This window comes from Gossypium arboreum, chromosome 8 (genome assembly GCF_025698485.1).
Source record: "Gossypium arboreum isolate Shixiya-1 chromosome 8, ASM2569848v2, whole genome shotgun sequence".
NCBI lineage: Eukaryota > Viridiplantae > Streptophyta > Magnoliopsida > Malvales > Malvaceae > Gossypium > Gossypium arboreum.
This window is the reverse complement of record NC_069077.1, coordinates 27,350-48,320: the sequence shown is the minus strand read 5'-3', so window position 1 is coordinate 48,320 and position 20,971 is coordinate 27,350. Positions and strand designations below refer to the sequence as shown.

At 34.6% G+C, this 20,971-nt stretch overlaps 2 protein-coding genes across 21 annotated transcripts in view; both read left to right on the top strand.

The window, feature by feature from the left end:
* The window catches only part of LOC108465595 (lariat debranching enzyme-like), a 32,088-nt gene extending 11,244 nt beyond the window's left edge, over positions 1–20,844 (top strand). Inside the window, exons 1-11 of one of the 20 annotated variants that reach the window (XM_053018312.1) lie at positions 12,803–12,857; positions 13,150–13,221; positions 13,610–13,772; positions 13,914–13,988; positions 14,297–14,427; positions 14,545–14,612; positions 14,746–14,828; positions 17,725–17,813; positions 18,582–18,666; positions 18,935–19,117; positions 19,214–19,271. In XM_053018312.1, the coding sequence (XP_052874272.1) occupies positions 13,660–13,772; positions 13,914–13,988; positions 14,297–14,427; positions 14,545–14,612; positions 14,746–14,828; positions 17,725–17,813; positions 18,582–18,610 (588 nt within the window). In that variant the 5' untranslated portion in view covers positions 12,803–12,857; positions 13,150–13,221; positions 13,610–13,659 and the 3' untranslated portion in view covers positions 18,611–18,666; positions 18,935–19,117; positions 19,214–19,271. The other 19 variants (XR_008269606.1, XR_008269602.1, XR_008269605.1 and 16 more) reach the window with 19 other exon arrangements.
* On the top strand, positions 5,141–8,532 carry LOC108451760 (uncharacterized). Its single transcript, XM_017749413.2, has 6 exons — positions 5,141–5,628; positions 6,187–6,325; positions 7,061–7,194; positions 7,283–7,626; positions 7,722–8,280; positions 8,423–8,532. Exons 2-5 carry the CDS (start codon positions 6,278–6,280, stop codon positions 8,234–8,236), a joined length of 1,041 nt encoding a protein of 346 aa, XP_017604902.1. The 5' UTR covers positions 5,141–5,628; positions 6,187–6,277; the 3' UTR covers positions 8,237–8,280; positions 8,423–8,532.
* Positions 20,845–20,971: the final 127 nt, after the last annotated feature.

The following is a 20,971-nucleotide window of genomic DNA, read 5'->3' as shown; positions in this document are numbered from 1 at the left end:
ACGGAAGACATGAAGACATTGTACTCCTCCAGATCAAAGCATTAGAGTCTGGAAGAGTTCAATACTTTGTACATTAAGTAATCTGCTGTTATTTTTACCATCCCAGTATTTCATTTGCCTTGTGATGAACTGCTGACTAAGGAATATATTTTGAATGGTTGGTTGTTTATGTATTTTCACAGTAGAGCCTTCACAGCAGAAACTCAATTCTTTTAATCCTTTCTAATTTCATCTGTAGTAAATACCTTCTCCTGAAGCTTAGTGTTTTGAACATGCCATGGTGAAATGTATTCTATTTTTACCTTTTAGGTTTTGACATGAATTTTGAATCTAAAAGCAAAATAAGGAGACAATATTGTGGAAGATTGTTATGTCTGCTTAAAGAGATTTATAAAGCCTAAACATGCAGAATACAAATAATTTGAAATAGTGTTATACTATACCAAATTTGTTCGCATTCTACTTCCTAAAGTGTGCATTAAAAAGACTGTTTTTATCTTTCAGCAGCCTCTTTGCTCGGGTTTCTTTGCAATACATTAAGTAATATTTTCTTTCTTGGAACTGAATTTGATTCTTAGATAATAGTATGTTTCTTCTTAATAAATATTAGAAACCATCCCCTAACTTTTTTTCCTTTAATTTGTCTTGATATGGTGTGCTTGACCATATTCACTTGACTTACAACTTCATATGCAGATGAAGACAGGATGTGTGGCCCTAGTTTTATGTTTAAATATCAGTGCTGATCCACCCGATGTAATAAAAATATCTCCTTGCGCAAGAATGTAGTGCTATTTAATGGTTTTTGAGTCAATTCTCTCTTTTTTTTTGCATTTTTGCTATTTAATGGTTATTGAAGCTTTAATGCTTATGATTATTCCTCAAGAAATCTTTAATAAGTTTTGTGTTATTTTAATATATGACGGAACTAAATGCTTGTTGATTCGTTGAGCATGCATGAATTTTTAAGTTTGGATATTGTTTGCCCTTGGCTCTAAACGGTATCTGCTCCTTAGTTGTCTCTATATTTGCATTGGAATGTTGAGAATTACCATAAATCCTGTCCAAGAGTGCTAATTACGATCCTACTTCAAACTGAGCTCTTCTCTATATTTCTTTTTATAAATTGGGAAACAAGTATCTCCTTTTATGTTAGGGTAAAAAAGGGAAAATTTTGTAACTATAAGTAGTTTGGAACTTTTAACATATTGGACTTTTTCAAAGAGGAAGGTAAATTTTGGAGCTTCGGAGTACGTTCTTTTGAAGTATTGTTTTACCGTTTATGGTGTTTGAAGCAGTGGCAAACGACCAACAGAAAATTGGATACAAAATTGAAATAATTATCAAGTTCGGTGGCTAAGAAAGTGTCACTTTTTGTAGGGTTATTGCTGCACTAACATAGTATTTTGCATGCAGTCTCAGGGATGCTTATCTATTTATTGTTTCTATATACAACCCTTGTACTGGCCTTGCTTTATTGGTTGCCAAGGAGGAAAAAGTTGGAATCCTAGTGCTGCACTTGCACAAAATAAGTTTTCAATCATATTTTCTATCCAACATCCATTATTTGGTCGCAAAATGATTAAAATATATAATTTTTTTTTTCAATCTAATGTTCTTCATTGATATGTTCCACTTTTTCTTTCATTCATTGTTGCAGACCCTTTTTCTATGGCACCACAAAAAGCAGTGGAAACTATTGGGAAAAACTTGAGAGATCAATATGAGAAGTGGAAGCCCAAGGTTTGAACACCATCTTATACCACGTCTCATTACAGGCTATTCCATCAAGTTTAGAATCTAATTCTTTCTATTAAACATGGCCTGGCTCACAGTAAGGTCGAAGTTGATCCTACAGTGGATGAAGTGAAGAAACTTTGTAATACATGCTGCAGATATGCCAAGTCAGAGAGTTTTATTTCATTACAATGGACATGCTGTTCCAAAGCCAACTGCAAATGGTGAAATCTGGCTGTTTAATAAGGTGTTCACTTGTTTAACTGTTAGGAATCAATTCTTGTTGCTTTTCTTTTGCTCTATTTGGCAATTTTTCTCCTTGCTAAGCCTGAACATTTCCTGTGCAGAGTTATACACAGTATATTCCCTTGCCTATCAGTGACATTGATTCTTGGCTAAAAACACCTTCTATATATGTTTTTGATTGCTCTGCTGCAGGAATGGTTGTTTGTCTTCCTTCTCTAGCCTTATCTGCTGCAGGAATGGTTGTTAATGCCTTCATTGAGGGACTTGCTCGCGTTCTATCCTCAATTTGTCACTAGTATATTTTCTGGCTGGTGCTATTCAAATAGACATCATTGTCTTCCTTCTCTAGCCTTATTTGATTTTCCTTTTTTCTTTATTTGAATTTGATTGATAGCTTCTTGACTGTGGCACTTCTAACTACCCTGGATCTTCAAGAGACTGCATTCTTCTGGCTGCGTGTGAAGCACATGAGACTCTTCCTCAAAGTGCTGAATTTCCTGCCTGTGTGTTTACTTCTTGTCTTACTACACCTATCAAAATGACATTGAGATGGTAAAAGTTCTCATTTGATATGCTTGATTAGGACTTAGTGCTGCATTTAATACTCAAATAGTATTTGCCTATTTGCTAAGCTAAATATTATCTTCTTTGTATTTGCATCTTGAATTAACCTTTACTAAGTTTTGTGTTTACTTTTCATTGTTTCTGGATTTTTAAACATGGTATTCACCTTATTGAGTACTTTTAATAAATTGCTCATCTGATTTTAATTTATTTAATTATTTTGTATAAAATGAGCTTATTAATCTTCACTTATTGATAAAATTCCTGGCCGTCAAAATGACCGTAAAACACTTCTAGGGGAATTGAATTGGATATTTACTGCAGTGACAGACACAATTGCTTGGAATGTTCTCCCTCATGCTAGTTCTTTCAGTGTATTGATCAGTTGTGTGCCTTCTTTTATTTAAGCGGTTCCTGTATTCTAATCTATTTAATCAACTCTTCTTTTTCTGAGCCAGACCTTTTCCGAAGGTTGTTTAGACAGGATTTACTAGTTGCTAGTTTGTTCAGAAATTTTTTGCTTGCCGAGAGGATTATGCGCTCTGCAAATTGTTCTCCAATTTCTTAGCCAATGTTGCCACCAACACATCAGCACTATATGTGGTACTACAAGGGATATTGACTTACTTTACAACTTGTTTTTCAGTTTTTTATTTTAAAATTTTCTTCTGCACATTCCAGGGATGCATGGGACATGGCTGCTGAAATTTGCCTTTCTCAGCTTCCATCGTTGGTTCTAGGGCCTATCACCTCTGATGCGCACAGAGGAATTGGAGAGTTCCCCTATAAATTTAATTCTCCACCCACCGAAGTGAAGAATGCCCAAAATCATCCTCACTTTGATCCTGATACCACCATAAACCTAGTGTCAATGGTTTCTGTCAACCATAGTAGTCCTAGAACCTCAAAGGATGGTATTTTTGACCCATTTGCTCCTGGCTCAGAATGCATGGTGTTTGCTCCTTCCTACAGGAAATATGTTGATGAAATGAGGATAACTGTTGCACGCCGCCTAAATTGTGACATCTCTGTTGGAACAGTGGGTTCTGTAAACCATAGAACTGCTGCAGATTCTATTTCAGATGAAGAAATGTTTGAGTCTGTTTATGAAAATCTCTTGGAAGTTATCGTTTCAAACCAAGCTGAGGGTTTTCTTACTGAATTTTCAAATATAGAATGTGATTCTGATGGTAGTAAGACATCCCCTTCAGCTCCTTGCCTAAATGGGGTTTCTGATACTTGCCCTGGTGCTCCTATTAAACTCACTGGGAGATCAAGGGTCATTGATTTGGGGTTCTGCAGAAAGCTTGAATTCTAAAACTACACTTAATGACATGGCAGGGGATCTAATTTGCTCTTTTTTTTCAACCCTAACAGCATGCCTCTAGTTAAAGCTTTTGCTTTTTGCAGATGTCTATCTGACTTCCGAGATAACAGAGTAACATTGTATAGTTATTTTCACTTACAACTATTTTTTCTTCTTTTTGACAAGGGATAATGTTGCACAACGCATTGTAGCATGCATATCATTGTTCCAGCTATCATGTATCTGGTTCTCTTTGACAGATAATCTTTAATGGTAATCCAGCTTGAAGAAACCTTTTTACTTTAGATGTGTCCCCACCCATTTTTGTGTTATTTTTTGACGTCTAGTATTTTCTCTTTTTTTCCTCCATTATTTTGTAATGCCCGAATTGAGATGGTTCTGCAGTCAACACTTATGTACCCCTAACACGTTCAAAGGATAATTTTACATTGAACTATTTAACTGCAAATTATGTGATTCAGTATTCCTTTTCTTGTGTCTACAGATACAAGAAATTAAGATGCTAATATCTTAAAACCCTAGAATGCAGGGGTTTATATAGAGAGAGATTAATCATATCATGTATGTTACTGTGAAAACTGAGACTTGTGGTGTGGTTTTTTTTTGTGGTTTGCTCAGTAATAAATGGTTGATACTTTCTTGATTTTTAGGTTCTATGCATTTGGAAAATATCGAAGTGATTAAAAATGTATAGATATAATCTTAATGTCATATGGTTATTACTTGCATCATAAAACATATCTCTGCGATGTGGATGCCTCTTGGCTTGCGCACAAAGATTTGTGATCAAAGCGTGCATAACAATTAAAAGTAATCAAAGCTTGCATAACAATAAGTACTGGGTTTATTTTCATTCTAATTCTTCTGCGGGGATGTCCCCGTTATATCCCGTTTCGGGATAAGCTATTCCAAGTGTATTCCTATCATATCCCGTCCCGGTTTGGTATTTTTAGTGCCCTGTTTAGCTGTTTTGGCATCCGGTTCAGATTATTTATGTGATTGGACCGGGTTACCTGTCATACTTATTCCAGCAAGGGATATCTCATTCCAGGGATATCCTAGTTTGGGGTCATCCCAGTGAAGGATATCCCGGTGTTGATATATCCCATTCGGTGATATCCGGGTTTGGGGAATAGGGGTTTGAGGCTTGGGGCCTTGGTTTAGGTTTGGGCTGGTATTTTTAGGCTTTTTTTCAGTGGTTTGGGCTGTGGATCTCTGGTCAACATATGTGCCCATCTCACAATCTGAACTATAACTTTAAAATTTAAACATTCAAGTACGATTTATATACATTTTAAGCATAAAAACTTTAATTTTAATGTTCCCATCAACTATCTCAAAGATTAATTAGAGGGGTAAAATGCAATGTTACCCTACTCTTGTTTAATCGGTTTCCTCAAATTAATTATCTTAAATTTGACGAATTAACTTCCACTACATCCAAATTCAAGTCCATTTGCTGTGCCGTGTGTGAATTGGAGAGAGATGAGAAGGGGGAAAATTGCCTCAGGTGGCAATGAAGCGAGAAAAGCGAGAAAGAGGAGCGAGAAAGGAGACCCGAAATCCCTCAATGCCTATTTCTAGCAGAGGAAGTCACGAACAGAAGACTTCAAATGCCGGGATCTTGAAGTTGACAATCAAGAACAAATAAGAGAACCGGGTAATGAAAACAAGGGCAAGCCGGGAAAAGGGTTCTTCGCTTGCTATCTGCTAACCTCTCTCGGCCCTCGTCATAAAGGCCACACCTATATCGGGTCTGATTCTACTGTTCTCTTCCTATATTAATATTTTGCCTCATCCTCACCGTGTTTCTTTCTTATCTCAACATTATGGATGCTAAAGCTTCTTTTTTTTGCTGTCAAAGATAGATATTTTCTTTTTTTGGCAAGATATCTTTTCCAATTTTACCTCTTAAGGTTCAGCTTTATGATTCTGTACTTCTCAGTCGAGTGTTTTGAATGGTACATGATATGTTCCAAGGCTTTTAATAGATTCGTATTTACACCCTTTGAGGTTTATCTGAGTAAATTCAATTTTAACTCGATGTTTACTTGGTTATGATCTTTAAATTCAAATTTCGCTTTTTTCCCTTCAAATTTTCCGTGTAGTTTTCTTTTCTGGTTCATGTTTGATTCGTTACCACTACCATGAACAAATTGATGCTACTATCTATGTGGCTTAATAAGTCATTTAAATAATATCAGCTTGCAGTTGTTTTCCTTTGATATGAGGATCTCTAGTAAAAAATTCAAGCTGACCAAACAGTTTGCAGCTTGAACTATTTATCTAACGGCAGTGTTGCCCAATTGCAGATTTACTGTGAACCCACTGCGTCGAATAAGACAGCACAATGGGGAAATAGGGAGGGGTGCTTGGAGGACAAAGAGGTGATGCCCGTGGGAAATGGTTGTGTGCATATATGGTTTTCCAACCAATGAATCTGCTCTTCAGGTCTTATATATAATATATATTTTATATTTTATATATAGTCTATAACATGGTTGTATTTGAATCTGTTGCATCACCTTTTGGGCTTAGTAGAAAACTGGCAGGTTATGCTTGAAATGCCATTTATATGACTATGAATTGGTCTATCTCACAAGTCTCATCATTTAGCGCTTGTTGATTTTCTTGTATACATGCGCTCAGGATCCTAGCTTGCTTGTTGTAACAAGGAATTTGGTTGGGCTCAACAGCTATATTCTACCTTGAATTTTCATGCATTTGTATTATCTTTTTTATTCTTATGGTATTTGGGTAACTTATTCCAGCGACTGCAGATGAATATCTTCTCACCCTAGATGAGATTTGGCTGTGGCAGGAAACCTTTAGTTTAGGGGATTTTTTGGGTTCTTATCTACTTTATTGTGAAATTTAATTGTCTTATGTTGTCCATGCTTAGTTGATGAAGTGCTATATATAAATGTGTATGTTAAATTGAGCCATAAGGCAATGTTAAATTGAGCCATAAGGCAACAAGAGATAGAGAATGCTGGAATTTTTTTAAATGCAGAAAAGGCAGCTTTTTGACACTCGAAGAGACATTCTTGATTGGTGAAGAATGCTTCCAAAATTTAGAATTTTCTGAGCTAATTGATTTTATTATATGTAATACTTCCAATAACTGTTCTGACTCATGGCTTATTACTAATATATAAATGTTTTCTGATGGGTTGATGCCTGCAGTTTGAGTGGGCCTGGCAGCATCCTCAAGAACCAGCAGCTGTGAGGCAAGCAGCTGCAACATTTAAATCCTTCTCTGATGTCACCAATAAGATAAAACTTGCATATATGATGCTCGCCCTTCCTGCCTGGCGGAGGTATATACTTGCCTTTTATCCCTGATAAATCCTGTTTTGTTTAGGTCAATAGTTGGTTAACCAATGTGTTATATTGTTGTTTGATCAGCTTGAACATCACGGTAAACTACTTCTCAACCAAATACACAAATCATTCTGCTAGTTTCCCAAGCTTGCCGGAGCAGATGAAAGTTAAAGTTTCACCAATGGATGAGCTCCACTGCTATACTGAACCAAACGAGTTTGAATACAAAGATGATTGTGATAACTTGGATGAATATGACGAAGTCAGTGATACATGTGAAACTGTTCCAGAAACATATCCAAATGAAGTGGTTATTGTTTCAGCAGATAATTTGCATAGCATCATTCATGAGGCTTGTCATGAACAATCTAAACACATTGAAGAATATGGGACAAGAAAACCAGGGAAGTCATCCAATCTTGGAGTAGGTAATGTAGAGTGACTAGTTTTCATTCATCCCCCTCCTAGCAAGGCAACCTCAATTGTACTGGCCTCACCATGGTAAATGCTGCTGAATGTGCAGATACGAGCATTGCTGGGAACGAGTCTTTGAGGGGCATGCCGTTTAAATATGCTGTGGAAGCTGATGAAGATCCACAACGATCGGTAAAAGAGAAACCATCAACTACTGACGAGGAATATGAAAAGCTAGGGGAAACTTGCACTTTTGGAGTATATCACAGGCAGCCATTTGATGTTGTCTGTTCACCAGTACGAGCATCTTCCTCAGTTCTTACTAGCCTTTCTGGTGAAGAGACAGCTGAAGGAACCAATATAAGCATTATTGACAAGGAATATTGGATTCAGAAGCAATTTTCAGCTTTTGTAGCGGCCAGTGGAGATCAAGAGTCATGGAGAAAAGGGAAACCATTGACCACTGAAGTTGCAGTTTTGAAAGATCATGTCCCTAGTTTCGATGTCACTCGTGAACCTGAGGTTAAAGATTTATTAACCCCATCTCCCAGCTATGGAGTCAGGCCATGCACCAAGAAAAGAAGAATTTCCAAGTTTTCTCCCGAGATCATAGATCTCACTTGAGTAATATGTTACTCGGACTTGGTTTAAGCATATACCCGAGATCGGTATGTTTCATTTTCTTTTAAGTTTTCTTCATGTATTTAGAAGATGTTTGGAACATCATACTCCAAATGCTCAGAGTTTGCTCAAAAAAAGTGAAGATGTTTGGAACATCTGTTGAGTTTTGTTGTTTGTTGTGATTGGCAGTTATTGTGAGTGCTTTGCAGCAGGGATTTACTGCAAGGATTGTTGTGCATGTGATAACTGTTTGAACAAGCCAGATTATGAGGATATTGTTCTTGATATTCGACATCAAATTGAATTGCGTAACCCTCTCGCATTTTCTCCACCTATTGTTAACCCACCTAATGATTCCCCTAATTTTACTGTAATTATAACTTCTATGATCTTACACTTTTTTCCCTTTAAATTTGTGTAATTTCATAAGTGTTGGACATGATGAACACTCCATCAGCCAGGCACAAAAGCGGATACAAATGCAGGAGGTCAAAATGCCTAAAATAGTATTGCGAGTGCTATCGGGTATGTTTTAACTTTTTAGCTCCATGTTACTTATGTTGCTCCCAATTTCCTTTTTTATTTTTAAGAACTTTTATTCAAGATCCATGTGTAATATACACCTGGACATAGATTTGTTATATGAGCCTCCAGTCTTTAACTTATTAAACAAATCAGTGTTAGAAATAAACTGACAACACTCAAGTTTGTGTTTAATAGATGTGTTCATCTTATTTCCTTTTCGGATGAAAAGTCAACTTGTTAAGATGATATAGTACATGAACTTAATTACCTATAATCAATCCGACTGCACAAACATTCTTCATTTATTTTTAGGTTAAGGATGCCACTATGAGGATTGTGACAATTCTTTTGGCAAGAAGGCAGGTAATTTCTAAACTTGAAAATGATTTAACATATCTATAAGGCCGTCTACATTTGCACAAGCAGCCAAACTTAAGAGGGGGCTACTGCCAAGGAGAAGGAACTAATAAATTGAGCCCACTTTCCTTTTTAAGCCATTGGTGAATGACTTAGGTTTTTATTGCATGAATTTGATTCTTTGAACAATCTTCTTGTGGTGTTTTGGGTTTAATTCAAAATTTCCCTAATCATTAATGGTTGATGTGGAAATTTGATTAGGACAATGTGAAAAAGTTATGCTGTAATTTTCTGAACTGTCAAGATATAGGTATGTTAGGGGAAGCCTACTCTCTGTTTACTGGTAAGTTTGATCTTGAGTGTTAAATGAGGTTGATATTCTTTAATCTACAGTTTTTTATATATTTAAGGTCAGGGAATAGCTGTTTCCAATTACTTGAACACTTGGCTGTTTTTATTTAATCTTCAGTTAATATATATTTAAGGCCACTTTCCTTATACAATTGCTGTTTGATTTTCTTTTTTCAAGGAAAAATGCAGTTTGTATGGCATTGTTGTCTGTTTTCTAATAGAATCGAAAATAAGAGACACTGGGCTCAATTAACATCAATTTTAACTAGAAGAACATGGTCATATTTAGAGTGAAAAGTCTTGCATTTTATCTAGTGCTAAGGTGGTGCATATTAGTCCGTCCATGGATCAATGCATATTTGGTTTTCTTTTCACACTGCTAGGTGCATTCACTCATCAGTAAGGATTGGGGTAGATTTTCTTTAAAATAGTTGAGTGGAGCTCATCAATGAACTTAGTTGGAATTGTTTGTGTGCTGGTACTTACATGATTTGGAAATGGATTTTGATTGAAATATTCAGGTAATATCTAAATGCATGGCATGGCTAGAATTACGGATGCAATTTAACTGAAAAGGTTGTATATTACAAAGTAGTTTCGAGTGGTTATTGTGTTGCATTAGAAGATGTTAACTAAGTGTTGTTTTCTTTCTTATGAAGAATACAGTATATTTGCCTTTTTTGATCTTACAATGAGAGTTTTCTTTTTAAGTTTCATATTTGAATTGTATTATTGGTTTATTTTTAAAAAAAATCCAAATTACTCATCTTTTGCTTTGGTATTGTTAATTATGTAGAAAACAAAGGTTTCTCTTTTGAGGACGTCGGCCATTCATATAAAATCCAAGGTATCTCTCTACAATCTACTGGTTTTCTTTGTTATTAGTCTGTCGCTACATTTTGAAGCCAGCAGATAGTTGGGTTTCTATTTGCTAATGTTGGATAGCAATTCTCCTTAAAAACTACCTATTTTCATCTGTTTTATGCAATTTAAATTAAGGGTCCCCTTCATAATGTTGATAGTTGATTGGACAGAGAGATTATAACTTGATCACCAATCTATCGTAAGATTTTTATATTTAGTTGCAGGCAATTGTTCATTACCTCTCATTTTTCCACTGGTTTGGCTTCCTCCATTGCACTAGTTTGGTTTCTTTTCCACTGATTTGATTTGTTTTTCTCTAGCAAGCCTTATTAAGATTATGTATAATTCTTTTGCCTTCAATGTTTTGTCTCTTTTCTTTTGCCTTGAATGTTTAAATGAGAAGCGGAAGCAGGAGCTATCATCTCTCTAAATCTCTAATGAAACTGCATTATCTAACTTGAGCCTTACAAAAAAGGGCCATCAGAAATGGGGAATTTTAGGTCTTACAAGGAAAATAGAGGGCAGGGTGTACGGTGGGCAAGGTTTAAAATGAGTGGCAATTTTGGTAATAGTGGAATGAATGAGGTGAGTGTATAAGAAGTCAGATAAAGATTAACAGTGTGTGGTGTGGGTTATAGAGTTGAGATGGCTTAAACTTCCTTCCTTGGCTTCTAAAAGTCGAAAGCTTGTAAGGGGGAAATATTCCCACTTAAATATGTTACAGGATATTTTTTATTTATTACAGGATATTTAAAAGATTTTATCTCCTAACTATTTTTAAACATGTTACTCTTATATTGTTTTAAAGTGTAATAATAGGAATATAATCCACAATTGAAGGAAATATATCAATAAAGATAATATTTTCTAATTTTAATCATTTATTATTAATCAAACAACATTGATTTCCCTAAAAGTTTAATTATTAATCATTTAGTGTTTCGTTTTCCAGTTTTCATTTATTTCCATATGTTATGGGTAAAAAGAAGATCCAAACTCAGCTCAGTTGTTCATTATGTTTGAGTAACGATAATTGAAATAGCTGACATCAATTATTTTCAGAACTAGAACAAGATCTTTCTGTTTCCGTCATTTTGCTATCATATTTGACTGGAATCACAAGCATGTGAGAATCAATGAAGGTATTTTTTTATAAAATAGTAATTTAATTCAGAACTTAGAATTGTTTTTTATGGGTTTTATAAAAAGTTGAAATTTTCCTGTAAATTTTGGTTTGTATGCAGCAATGAATACTTCAGAGATTGGAGTTCAAAAGCCTGATTCTGCTAGTGCAAAACTGTAAGTGTCATTTTATCAACTATTTTTTGGTTGTTTGTTAATTTATAAAAAAAAAAAAAGACTTAAAGAAGAGATTAATTGTTACCCAAAAAGAAGAAGTGATTAATTAATTATGATGTAACTGTGAGAAGGAACTAACAAATTGAGTCCACTTTCCTTTTTAGGCCATTGGCTAATGACTTCGGTATTTATCGTATTAGTTTGCATGAATTTAATTCCTACCTTCTCCGTTTCTTTTAACATATCAGGAAGTGGAATTGGCATTGAAAAAAGAAGTAGGAAGTTGCAATGATGGCTTTCGGCTTACTGTTTTCCTCAAATCTGACATCTACATCTAACCCCATTTATTTGCTGTTTTCTCTCTCTCTCTCGATCTCCCTCTTTTGTTTTCTTTTTCTTCCTCTTTTCTTCTGCTTTCATAACAAATCATCAAATATTAATGAATTTGGCTTACTGTTTTCCTCTTTTGTATCTATTAATGAATTCGGGTCTTCCTGGCATTCTAGGTGATAGTTTTTTCTTAATGGAACTTTGGATATGTGGTAAATATTTTTGTTTTGGGGAGTAAATTTTGGTACAGAAATTGCATATTAGTCCAACATCATCTGTGTATTCAATTGAATGTGTTTTCCATCTTTTAAGGATATTGCTTATTGACTCCTCAATGAAGATATCTTTCAATCGCTGCATTAAAGATGGAGATTTGATTATTGCATATGATAGGCATGACACTATGAAAGCTGTTAAAGTGTGCGAGAATTCGGTTCTTCAAAATCGTTTCCATGAAATTTAATATAAATAATTGTTTTAATTTGATTTAGGGCAGTGCTGATGAATTGAATAGAGGATATTTTGATGATATGTCTGAGCTAAAACAACACGGTGGTAAGGTATTAACTGATTTGTTCTTTTTATATACATATAGGCTATATCATTTAAAAATCTGTTCAAATTAGTTGAATTGCAACTGATTTCTGAGTAAAATTAATGTTACTTTCTGTAAACATTTTAATTGTTAGTGGGTTTTTTTTCTTGGCAGATTGCACTGGCAAATAAGATTCTAATTCCCGGAATTGCAGCAAGGAAGTTTCCTGCCGTGGATGTTATATATTCTGATGGTAGAAAATCAAAGCTGCCGATTGTTTTTGATGCAAGGGGCGTTGATGCTAGCAAGTTGGCTGTCCCTGAAGCATCTTTAGTCTGTCTATCATTTAGAGCAAACTCTCAGGTATGGTTTCCTTTTTCTATGTTTGTTCTGGATTAAATTTATGTATTTCTTAATGATGTTATAAATCTTCCATTTTTATCATGATAAGAGAATGTTGAATAGACATTGCTTTAAAATTGTGATAAGAGGCATATCAGCTACTCCATGGCAATGGAGGGGTTAGCTCTAAATTTCAATCATGAAAACAACAAAAACATGAGAAACAAAAGATGTTTTTGGTTGCTAACTTTTCTTTTCTCTTGTTTCTGGTTATTGTTGTTGATGATGCATTTTAACTCCTTTTCCTTGTCAGGCTATGGTCGACTCTTGGAGCAAGCCTTTTTATGACGCCTTTAGTGAGTCCAAGAGCCTGCAACTAAATGAGGTTCTATATTTTTGCTATTTAACTTTTCATTCCTTTTTGGCATGTGTGGTGAATCAACTATTCTCAATTTTCTGTTGCTAGAAAGAAGTTATAGTTACATGCATCTGTAGTCAATAATAATAACAAACAAATAAAACAGCGAACAAGAATAGAAGATAACCATGCTCGTATGACTTATGAGTTATGACCGTCCTAGTTGAGCTTATAGCTCATCAGATCAGCCTATAATTAATAAAGCAGTTGTCCTTTTATTTACTGTATTTGAATGGAAATTCTTGGCAGCTGATTTTATGTTTTATATAAGTTATTTGTTAAAATACTTGTGTTTGGAAATTATTATGTGTTGCTAAATGATAATATATTTGTTGTTATCATGTATCTTTTATAGACTCTTGGCTCTTATGCTTGAATCCCATTAAACGACTGCTTCTTCGATTTATGAGGAAATCTAGTGATGGAGCGAAGGATGCTCTTCAGAGGCGTATTGTTTATTCATTTGGTGATCATTATTACTTCCGAAAGGAACTTAAGATACTGAACCTTCTAACTGGGTAATCAAAAGTTTCTTATATCCTAATCAATAACATAACTAATATTCATACAGTTCTGTTTTGTTAGTCTGAGAATATGCTTTTTCACTTGTTTGAAGGTATATTTTCCTGCTTGACAAATTTGGTATAATAAGATGGCAGGGCTTTGGTTTGGCAAAGTAAGAAGAGTTGTCATCGCTATTTTATTGCACGAAAGTTCTTGCGGAGGAAATATAGGTAGCCTGGCATTTTTTAGGTACCCTATTATCTTAATGGGTTAATGTCCATTTTTGCATTCAAGGGATCCTAGTGTCAAATGAAAATAATGATGTGCTTTGTTGGAAACATGGTCCCGTTTGCTGTTTTCTTTTAGATTTCTGCAACCAAGCAAAGCCTTAGGTTTTCCATTTTGGGAGAGCGAGTGAAAAGTAAAGAAGTATCCTAATGCTAGTGTCAGTTTTATTTCAACTTCACTTTCTTATATTCTAGTTTTGTGTCGGACTTAAGTTATATGCCTATCAATATCCCATTGATATTCCTTGCAGATACTTTTGGCTTGCCTGGTGTAGCTTAGTTTTTACACTAAAAGCCTGTTGGCTCAACAGGATGAACAAGTTCACAGTTTTGAGAGACCTCAATTTTGTTGCAGAAAACCTTGGTGTTGAGTTTTTCAAAGGTACTGTTGTGGTATAATAATCTTCCCATTACTGATAATGTGTAGAGTTGAACGAATTATGTTTTATTTTCTTCAACAATTAGAATAAATTGTATTTATCTCTTGTAATATGCACAGATATATGGACCTTTGAAACGCTGCTCCGCATGTATGAAATCTGTGAATGGAAAATGGATCACGCGAAGGTCAATGATGGGATTTTTACTTTCTTTTTCTTTTGTTTTTTTATTTTATTTTATATTCTCTTCCTCCCTTTCTTTACTACGCAGATTCTATCTGGGTCTCATTCCATTTTTTTCCTGAATTTTTTTTTTTAAGCTTTTGTGTAACCACGTGCCAAAACAACACACTTGCTACAGCAGGATATTGAAATCCCACCCTTCATTGGATTGTAATTTCAGGTATGATTTTCACTTCGACTAACTTTTTCTTTTCACGTCTTTTTAGTTTCAGACCTCTGCTTATCTTCTCTTATTTCTGTGGGTATTGTGGTTTTCATCTTTAGAACAAGTTTTCATCTCTGTTTTAGTTTTTCAGATTTATGCTTCTTTTTTAGTTTTTTCATTGCGTTTTTGTTATTCGTTTTGGTGTTCAGCCTTATGAAACACTGCTTATATTCGTCTTTTTAAATCTTGTGATGTCCTCATTTTTTTTGATAGTTTATCACTTGGTATGTGTTCTATTTTTTTGGATTGTTTGTTTCCCTCTGTATTTAAGGACATTTTCTTACAAATCTTTCAGTCCTATTTATGAGATTTTATAGCGAAGATATGTTTCTATCAACTATACAAGTATCTACGCTAAAACCCTAACTGATTAGCAGAAAATAAAGGGAAACATTTTCTTGTTTCTTTCCCTTTTATTCTCTTGATTTTCCCTTTTTCAACAAGTATAAACATTATATTTAAGAAAAAACTAATAAAATCATACTGAGTTTTTAAATATTTTCAGAGAATTTGACGTTAGATATTCTCACGACGACGTTTTAGTAAGTACTGTGATATTGGGTTAGCTTGCGTGGGAGCAGATTTTTCTAGCTAGTTAATATTCATTCTTATTGTGCATGGGGGATATCCCATTCCGGGTAAACTATTTCAAGAATATCTGCATTATATTCCGTTCTGGTTCAGCATTTTTGGTGCCCGGTTCTGCTGTTTCAGTAACCGGTTCAGATATTTTACGTGTTTGGACCGGGATACCTGTCATAGTTATTCCTTGTAGGGATATCCTATTCCACGGTTATCCCGGTTGGGGATAACCCATTCCACGATATCCCGGTTTGGGGTCTAAGGGTTTGAGGCTTGGGGCTTCGGTTTGAGGCTTAGGGTTTGCGGTTGGGCTGGTATTTTTGGGCTTTCGTTTTAGTGTTTGGGGCTGTGGACCGCTTAAGTTTTGGTTACTGGGTTATTGAGCTTAGGTTGTATCTCATGTACTAGACTGGCTTTGGGCCTTCATTTAGTTAGTCAGATGGGCCCTTTTATTATTATTTCGTTCTCTTGCTTTGGGTTTTATTCAGTTTTGTATATATACTATTTATTTAGTTATTTTAATATCCAGTCCGATATTTTTTCAAAAAATAAAATAAAATTCAAACCGTTTTCAAAATAAATAATATAAAAACTCTTTCTTCATTCATCTCTCTCACGTTCGGTTCTCCCTTGATTCTCTCCTATTTTCCCCGTTTTTCTACTAATTTTCTTTTGTTTCTCTCTTCCTCCTTTATTCTCCTTTCTAACAAAGCGCTGCCGCTTCCTCCACACTTTCCAGCGTCTTACCTCCGATCAGGCCAGCTTCCTTCCCATCATTCGAAATTTAAATCCTCAAATATATTTATCCAATCCATTGGCCCCCATTTCTTCGAAGATTCTCTCTCACTCTCGGTCTCTTTTCAACGTTTTCCTGTCATTCTTTTTTAGCTTTGGGTATACACTGGCCAAAAAAACACACGCTAGAGTCGGAAGAGAGTTTTCGTGAAAGAGAAACCCTAAGTTTTTCTGGCGTTTCTGATTTTTGTGATTTTTGAAATTCGTTGCTTCAACGGAGGCTCATTTCAGGTATCAATCTCTTTTTTAGTTTCAGCTCCATGCTTTTTTACTTGTATTTCAGTGGATTTTTCTTAGCGTTTTTGGTTTTCATCTCTTTTGTTCCGTCTTTCAAGTAAACTGGATAGAATTATATTCATTTGTGTTACCTAGCCTTCCATGAAAGGAAATTGAGTTGTAACCTTTTTAGTGAATAGTCTCTAGTCGCATTGCATTCTGGTTCTGAATAATTTTTTTTCTTCTGATTTTTCTGTTTTGGGTTAGCTTACAGAATTTAAAAATTGTCCTTGACCAATCGTTTGATAATTATTACCTTGTACAAGTGCTGTTTGATTTTCTTTTTTCAGTGTTGTCATAGTGTATAAATGTTGAGGGTTAAATATTTTAGAATTAAAAGCAAATTGACATGATATATATACCAATTATAATATTATTTAATTCATATTATAAAATTAATATAAAATGAAATAGTTTATGTAGTATTTTAATTTATTACAATTTTTTATAATCTTTTAAAATTTTAATATTAAGACTAAATTGTAGTGTATAAATGTTGAGGGTTAAATATTTAGAATTAAAAGCAAATTGACATGATATATATACCAATTAGAAACGCCATGTCTTCTGGTGAACAAAATATATAATCTCAAATAGTTGGATGACTAAAGTGTAATTTTTCATGGTTTTAAGATTAAAACGGAAATTCACATTTAATTCAGTGACCCATGGACCACAGTGTAGTTTAATAGCACTATAATCAAATATCCAAAACCCTATTTAGTTAACAATGGAAGTTTAATAAAACCCAGGGTTTTTAGCTGCTTCCATGCTCTTTTCTTCTTCATATCTGTAAAATATTGCTATCTAATTCAGAAGTACTTCTGGGTAAGTCTTTTTTTCTCAATTTTCTACCTTAACTATTGATTACATCATGTATCTTACATTCTTTTCCTATTTGGGGTTGGGATTTGGGGGGTTAGGGTTCAGGGTTGGGGGTTTGGTTTTGGGGTCGGGGTTCGGGTTTAGGGTCACTTTGTTTGAAAATTGTCATAGGATGGATAATATCTTTTTCGTCAATCATCTAGGACAGATGTTTGCGTTTTCATGTTGTCCTTCGTAAATTCTCCGGTCTCTAGAACATTACTTGGACTAATAAACTGGCTTTATGATTAAAAGTTTGTGTTCCTTACATCTGTATTTGTTCTCGTTTTTCTTAATGTCATTTCGAAGCTGTTTGAAGAATCTCGTCTTCCAGGATAGCATCTGATCCGAAAAAAAGTAGCTTCGGATTTTGTGTAATTCATATTTTAAGCAGCTTTTGGAAGATGTTGCTTTCTTTTTGCGGTAAGTGATGTAAGTAACATAGATTTCTATTTAATAAGATTAGCAGTCAGAACTGCATGATGAAGAAATCTACTTAATTCATAGGCCGTCTACATTTGCACAAGCAGCCAAACTTAAGAGGGGGCTCCTGCCAAGGAGAAGGAACTAATAAATTGAGCCCACTTTCCTTTTTAAGCCATTGTTTAATGACTTAGGTTTATATTGCATGAATTTGATTCTTTGAACAATCTTCTTGCGGTGTTTTGGGTTTAATTCAAAATTTCCCCAATCATTAATGGTTGATGTGGAAATTTGATTAGGACAATGTGAAAAAGTTATGCTGTAATTTTCTGAACTGTCAAGATATAGGTATGTTAGGGGAAGCCTACTCCACTTAAATTGAATTTCTTTTATCTCAAATAACCCTAATTATATCCACTTAAAGTGAATTTCTTTTATCGCTTGAATGCTTTTTTAATTATTTAAATTTATTTATTATATAAATAGTAAAACGTACTGATCAAAACATATATTATTAATCAACCAAATACTTTGGAGGGGAAAAATGAATTTTTTTAAATAATATAAAAATTTATTTAAAAATTTAAAACAAGTTTCAATTTTCTATAATTGGATAAATATCATAAAAATTTTATGGGTCGTACCCGGCCCGGCACCGAATCAAATGCCCCTTAGTTTTCAATTTGCTGTTTTTATATGAAAATTTGTCACTTTCCAAATGCTCATTTTTTATATGAACTTAATTTTTTTTTTCCCTTTGCAACTTAGGCAGTCAGGAATTAAAGAGATATGGATAGCCTCAATGTGCCTCCAAAATATAGGGAGATGAAATCATTCTGGATATACTATTCAGGTGAGTAGGTTGCCCCAGTTCCCACCATTTTTATTGGTGGAAATCATGAAGCTTCCAATTATTTATGGGAATTGTAAGTCACCCCCTTTTCTTCATATGTTCTAGCTTGGGGATCTTGATTTACAATTATTTATGGGAATTGTAAGTCACCCCCTTTTCAAAGCTGAAATGGTCAAGCAACTATCAAAATCCCAAGCTAGAACATATGAAGAAAAGGGGCTCTTGTTGACCATTTCTGGTTGCTTGTTGGTTGAAACATATTTCCTAGATCCAGCAAGGAACTCTTGGAAGCAAGCCTACTGCTCACCTGCTCGAAAAACTCAAACCATCATATTGGTTTTCAGCTCACTTGCACTGTAAATTCACCGCTCTTGTTGAACATGAAGAGGGTGGTCGAGTGACCAAATTTCTTGCACTCGATAAATGCCTTCCAGGGCTCAAATTCTTGCAGGTATGTATCATAAGTTTTGACCATTTCATTTAGGTTCTTTCTTTTGGTCTGTGCTGGAAGCTAATAAATGAATTCTGTCTTTCTCTGATCTTTTAGATTGTTGATATTGAATCTGATCCAGGACCTTATGAGGTTCAATATGATGAAGAATGGCTGGCAATAACACGAAAATTCTGTCTTTCCTTTGACCTTCCGATGTGCAGACTTTGGGTGTGTGTATATATGACATTTTTGTTTTGACCATTGTGTTTTGACCATGATACTCATCTCGCTCTTTCTTTCTTTTTTGGGTGGGATGGACTAATATTTTATTTGAAAATGTGCAATTTTCTAATTTTGCAAGTACTATTACTCAACAAGAACTAGTGAGCTGACAACTGCTGTTCTAATATGTAGGAGAACACAGCTCGACATGCAAGATTGTCGTCTATGGGTTAAGCACAGGATAGAAGACAGAGGAGCCAAACCTTGTGAATTTTCTCAAACAGCTACACCTCACAACCCCTCTCATTCAGTTTCAAACACTACTTTTTTCTGGTAAATAATATGGTGATATTTTGATGCTTTTCCTTCTTTGAGGTGCTAAAAGTATCTCCATTAATGGTTTTATCTTTTGGATTTAAGAAACTCACCATGTATGTTTATATATTTATGCCACTTATCACTGTCATGATTAGGCATCTTGATATTACTGTCACAGTCATTCCGGATCACTATCCATCATTTTTTATCTTTGTTTAGCTCAATTAATTGTTGGTTAGCGAATGCATTCTTATTTATTTAGAATTGCAACTAGAATATTCATGACTTCTGCAATTTGTTTTTGGTCAATTTCCTTTTTAATTATTAAAATTTTCTCACCCCCGACTGTATCTTTCTTGGAATTGCTAGATCTTCCTTATGTTCTTGATAATGCATCAGACTCCAGGGATACTCCTGCTTCATTGCCTCGAAAAGGTAAAGAGTTTTCTATTTATCTTGTCCCACTCAGTTTTGATGCATTGTCCCGTTATACAGTACTTGGCGGCTTTTAGTTGATCTTCATTGTGATGCAGTCAAACCTAGAGTATTCATGATTCTAGGAATACCTTTTGCTTCTCGTGTTTAATATGGTGCTGATGCTCTCTCATATAGCTTAATAGGATAGATAATTGATCATTTGCTTTCAATCAAGGTAGAACATAGAATGCGCCTAATGTTTTGAGCATCTGTGCATATCATACATAGTGCTTTAAATTTGCCTCATATAGGTTGATTGAGCTAAATCCATTAAAATTTCTTAAGGTGACATGGTTTTTCCGGCTGGTTCATTAGATGATTACAGTGAAGACATTCCCATTGAAGACAAGAATGAAATAGAAGATGATGCAGAACCGAATAATGAAAACAGGTCCTCATGAATGTCAATAATGTTTTCTATCAACCAAGAGGTTTATTAGTGCAAAAAGATTGATGGCAATATCTTGCTATTCCATGAGGCTTTACTGATTTGTGAAGTTGGCAGCTTAGTTTAATGGCCCACACTTTTCCAACTTTCATCAGCAGAGGAGAGCACCTATGCAAGTTGTGGGGTTTGTTGTTTTCCTTTTTCTTTCTAAAATCATGTATAGACATCAAACATTATATCAATAGCTATTATCACAGTCAATCATTATATGAGCTTGAATTTGGAATCTCAAAATTCTCGGGATTTTTCTAATTGAATTGATATTATTAAAATGGATAAATCACAATAGCATGGGGTTGTATCTTGCTTCTTGCAAATTTAGTAATTTGTTGAATTCCGACATCCAGGAACATCGGACAAGGCATGGCACCCTTTTTCAGGCATGAACTTATTTCTTTTTCAATAAG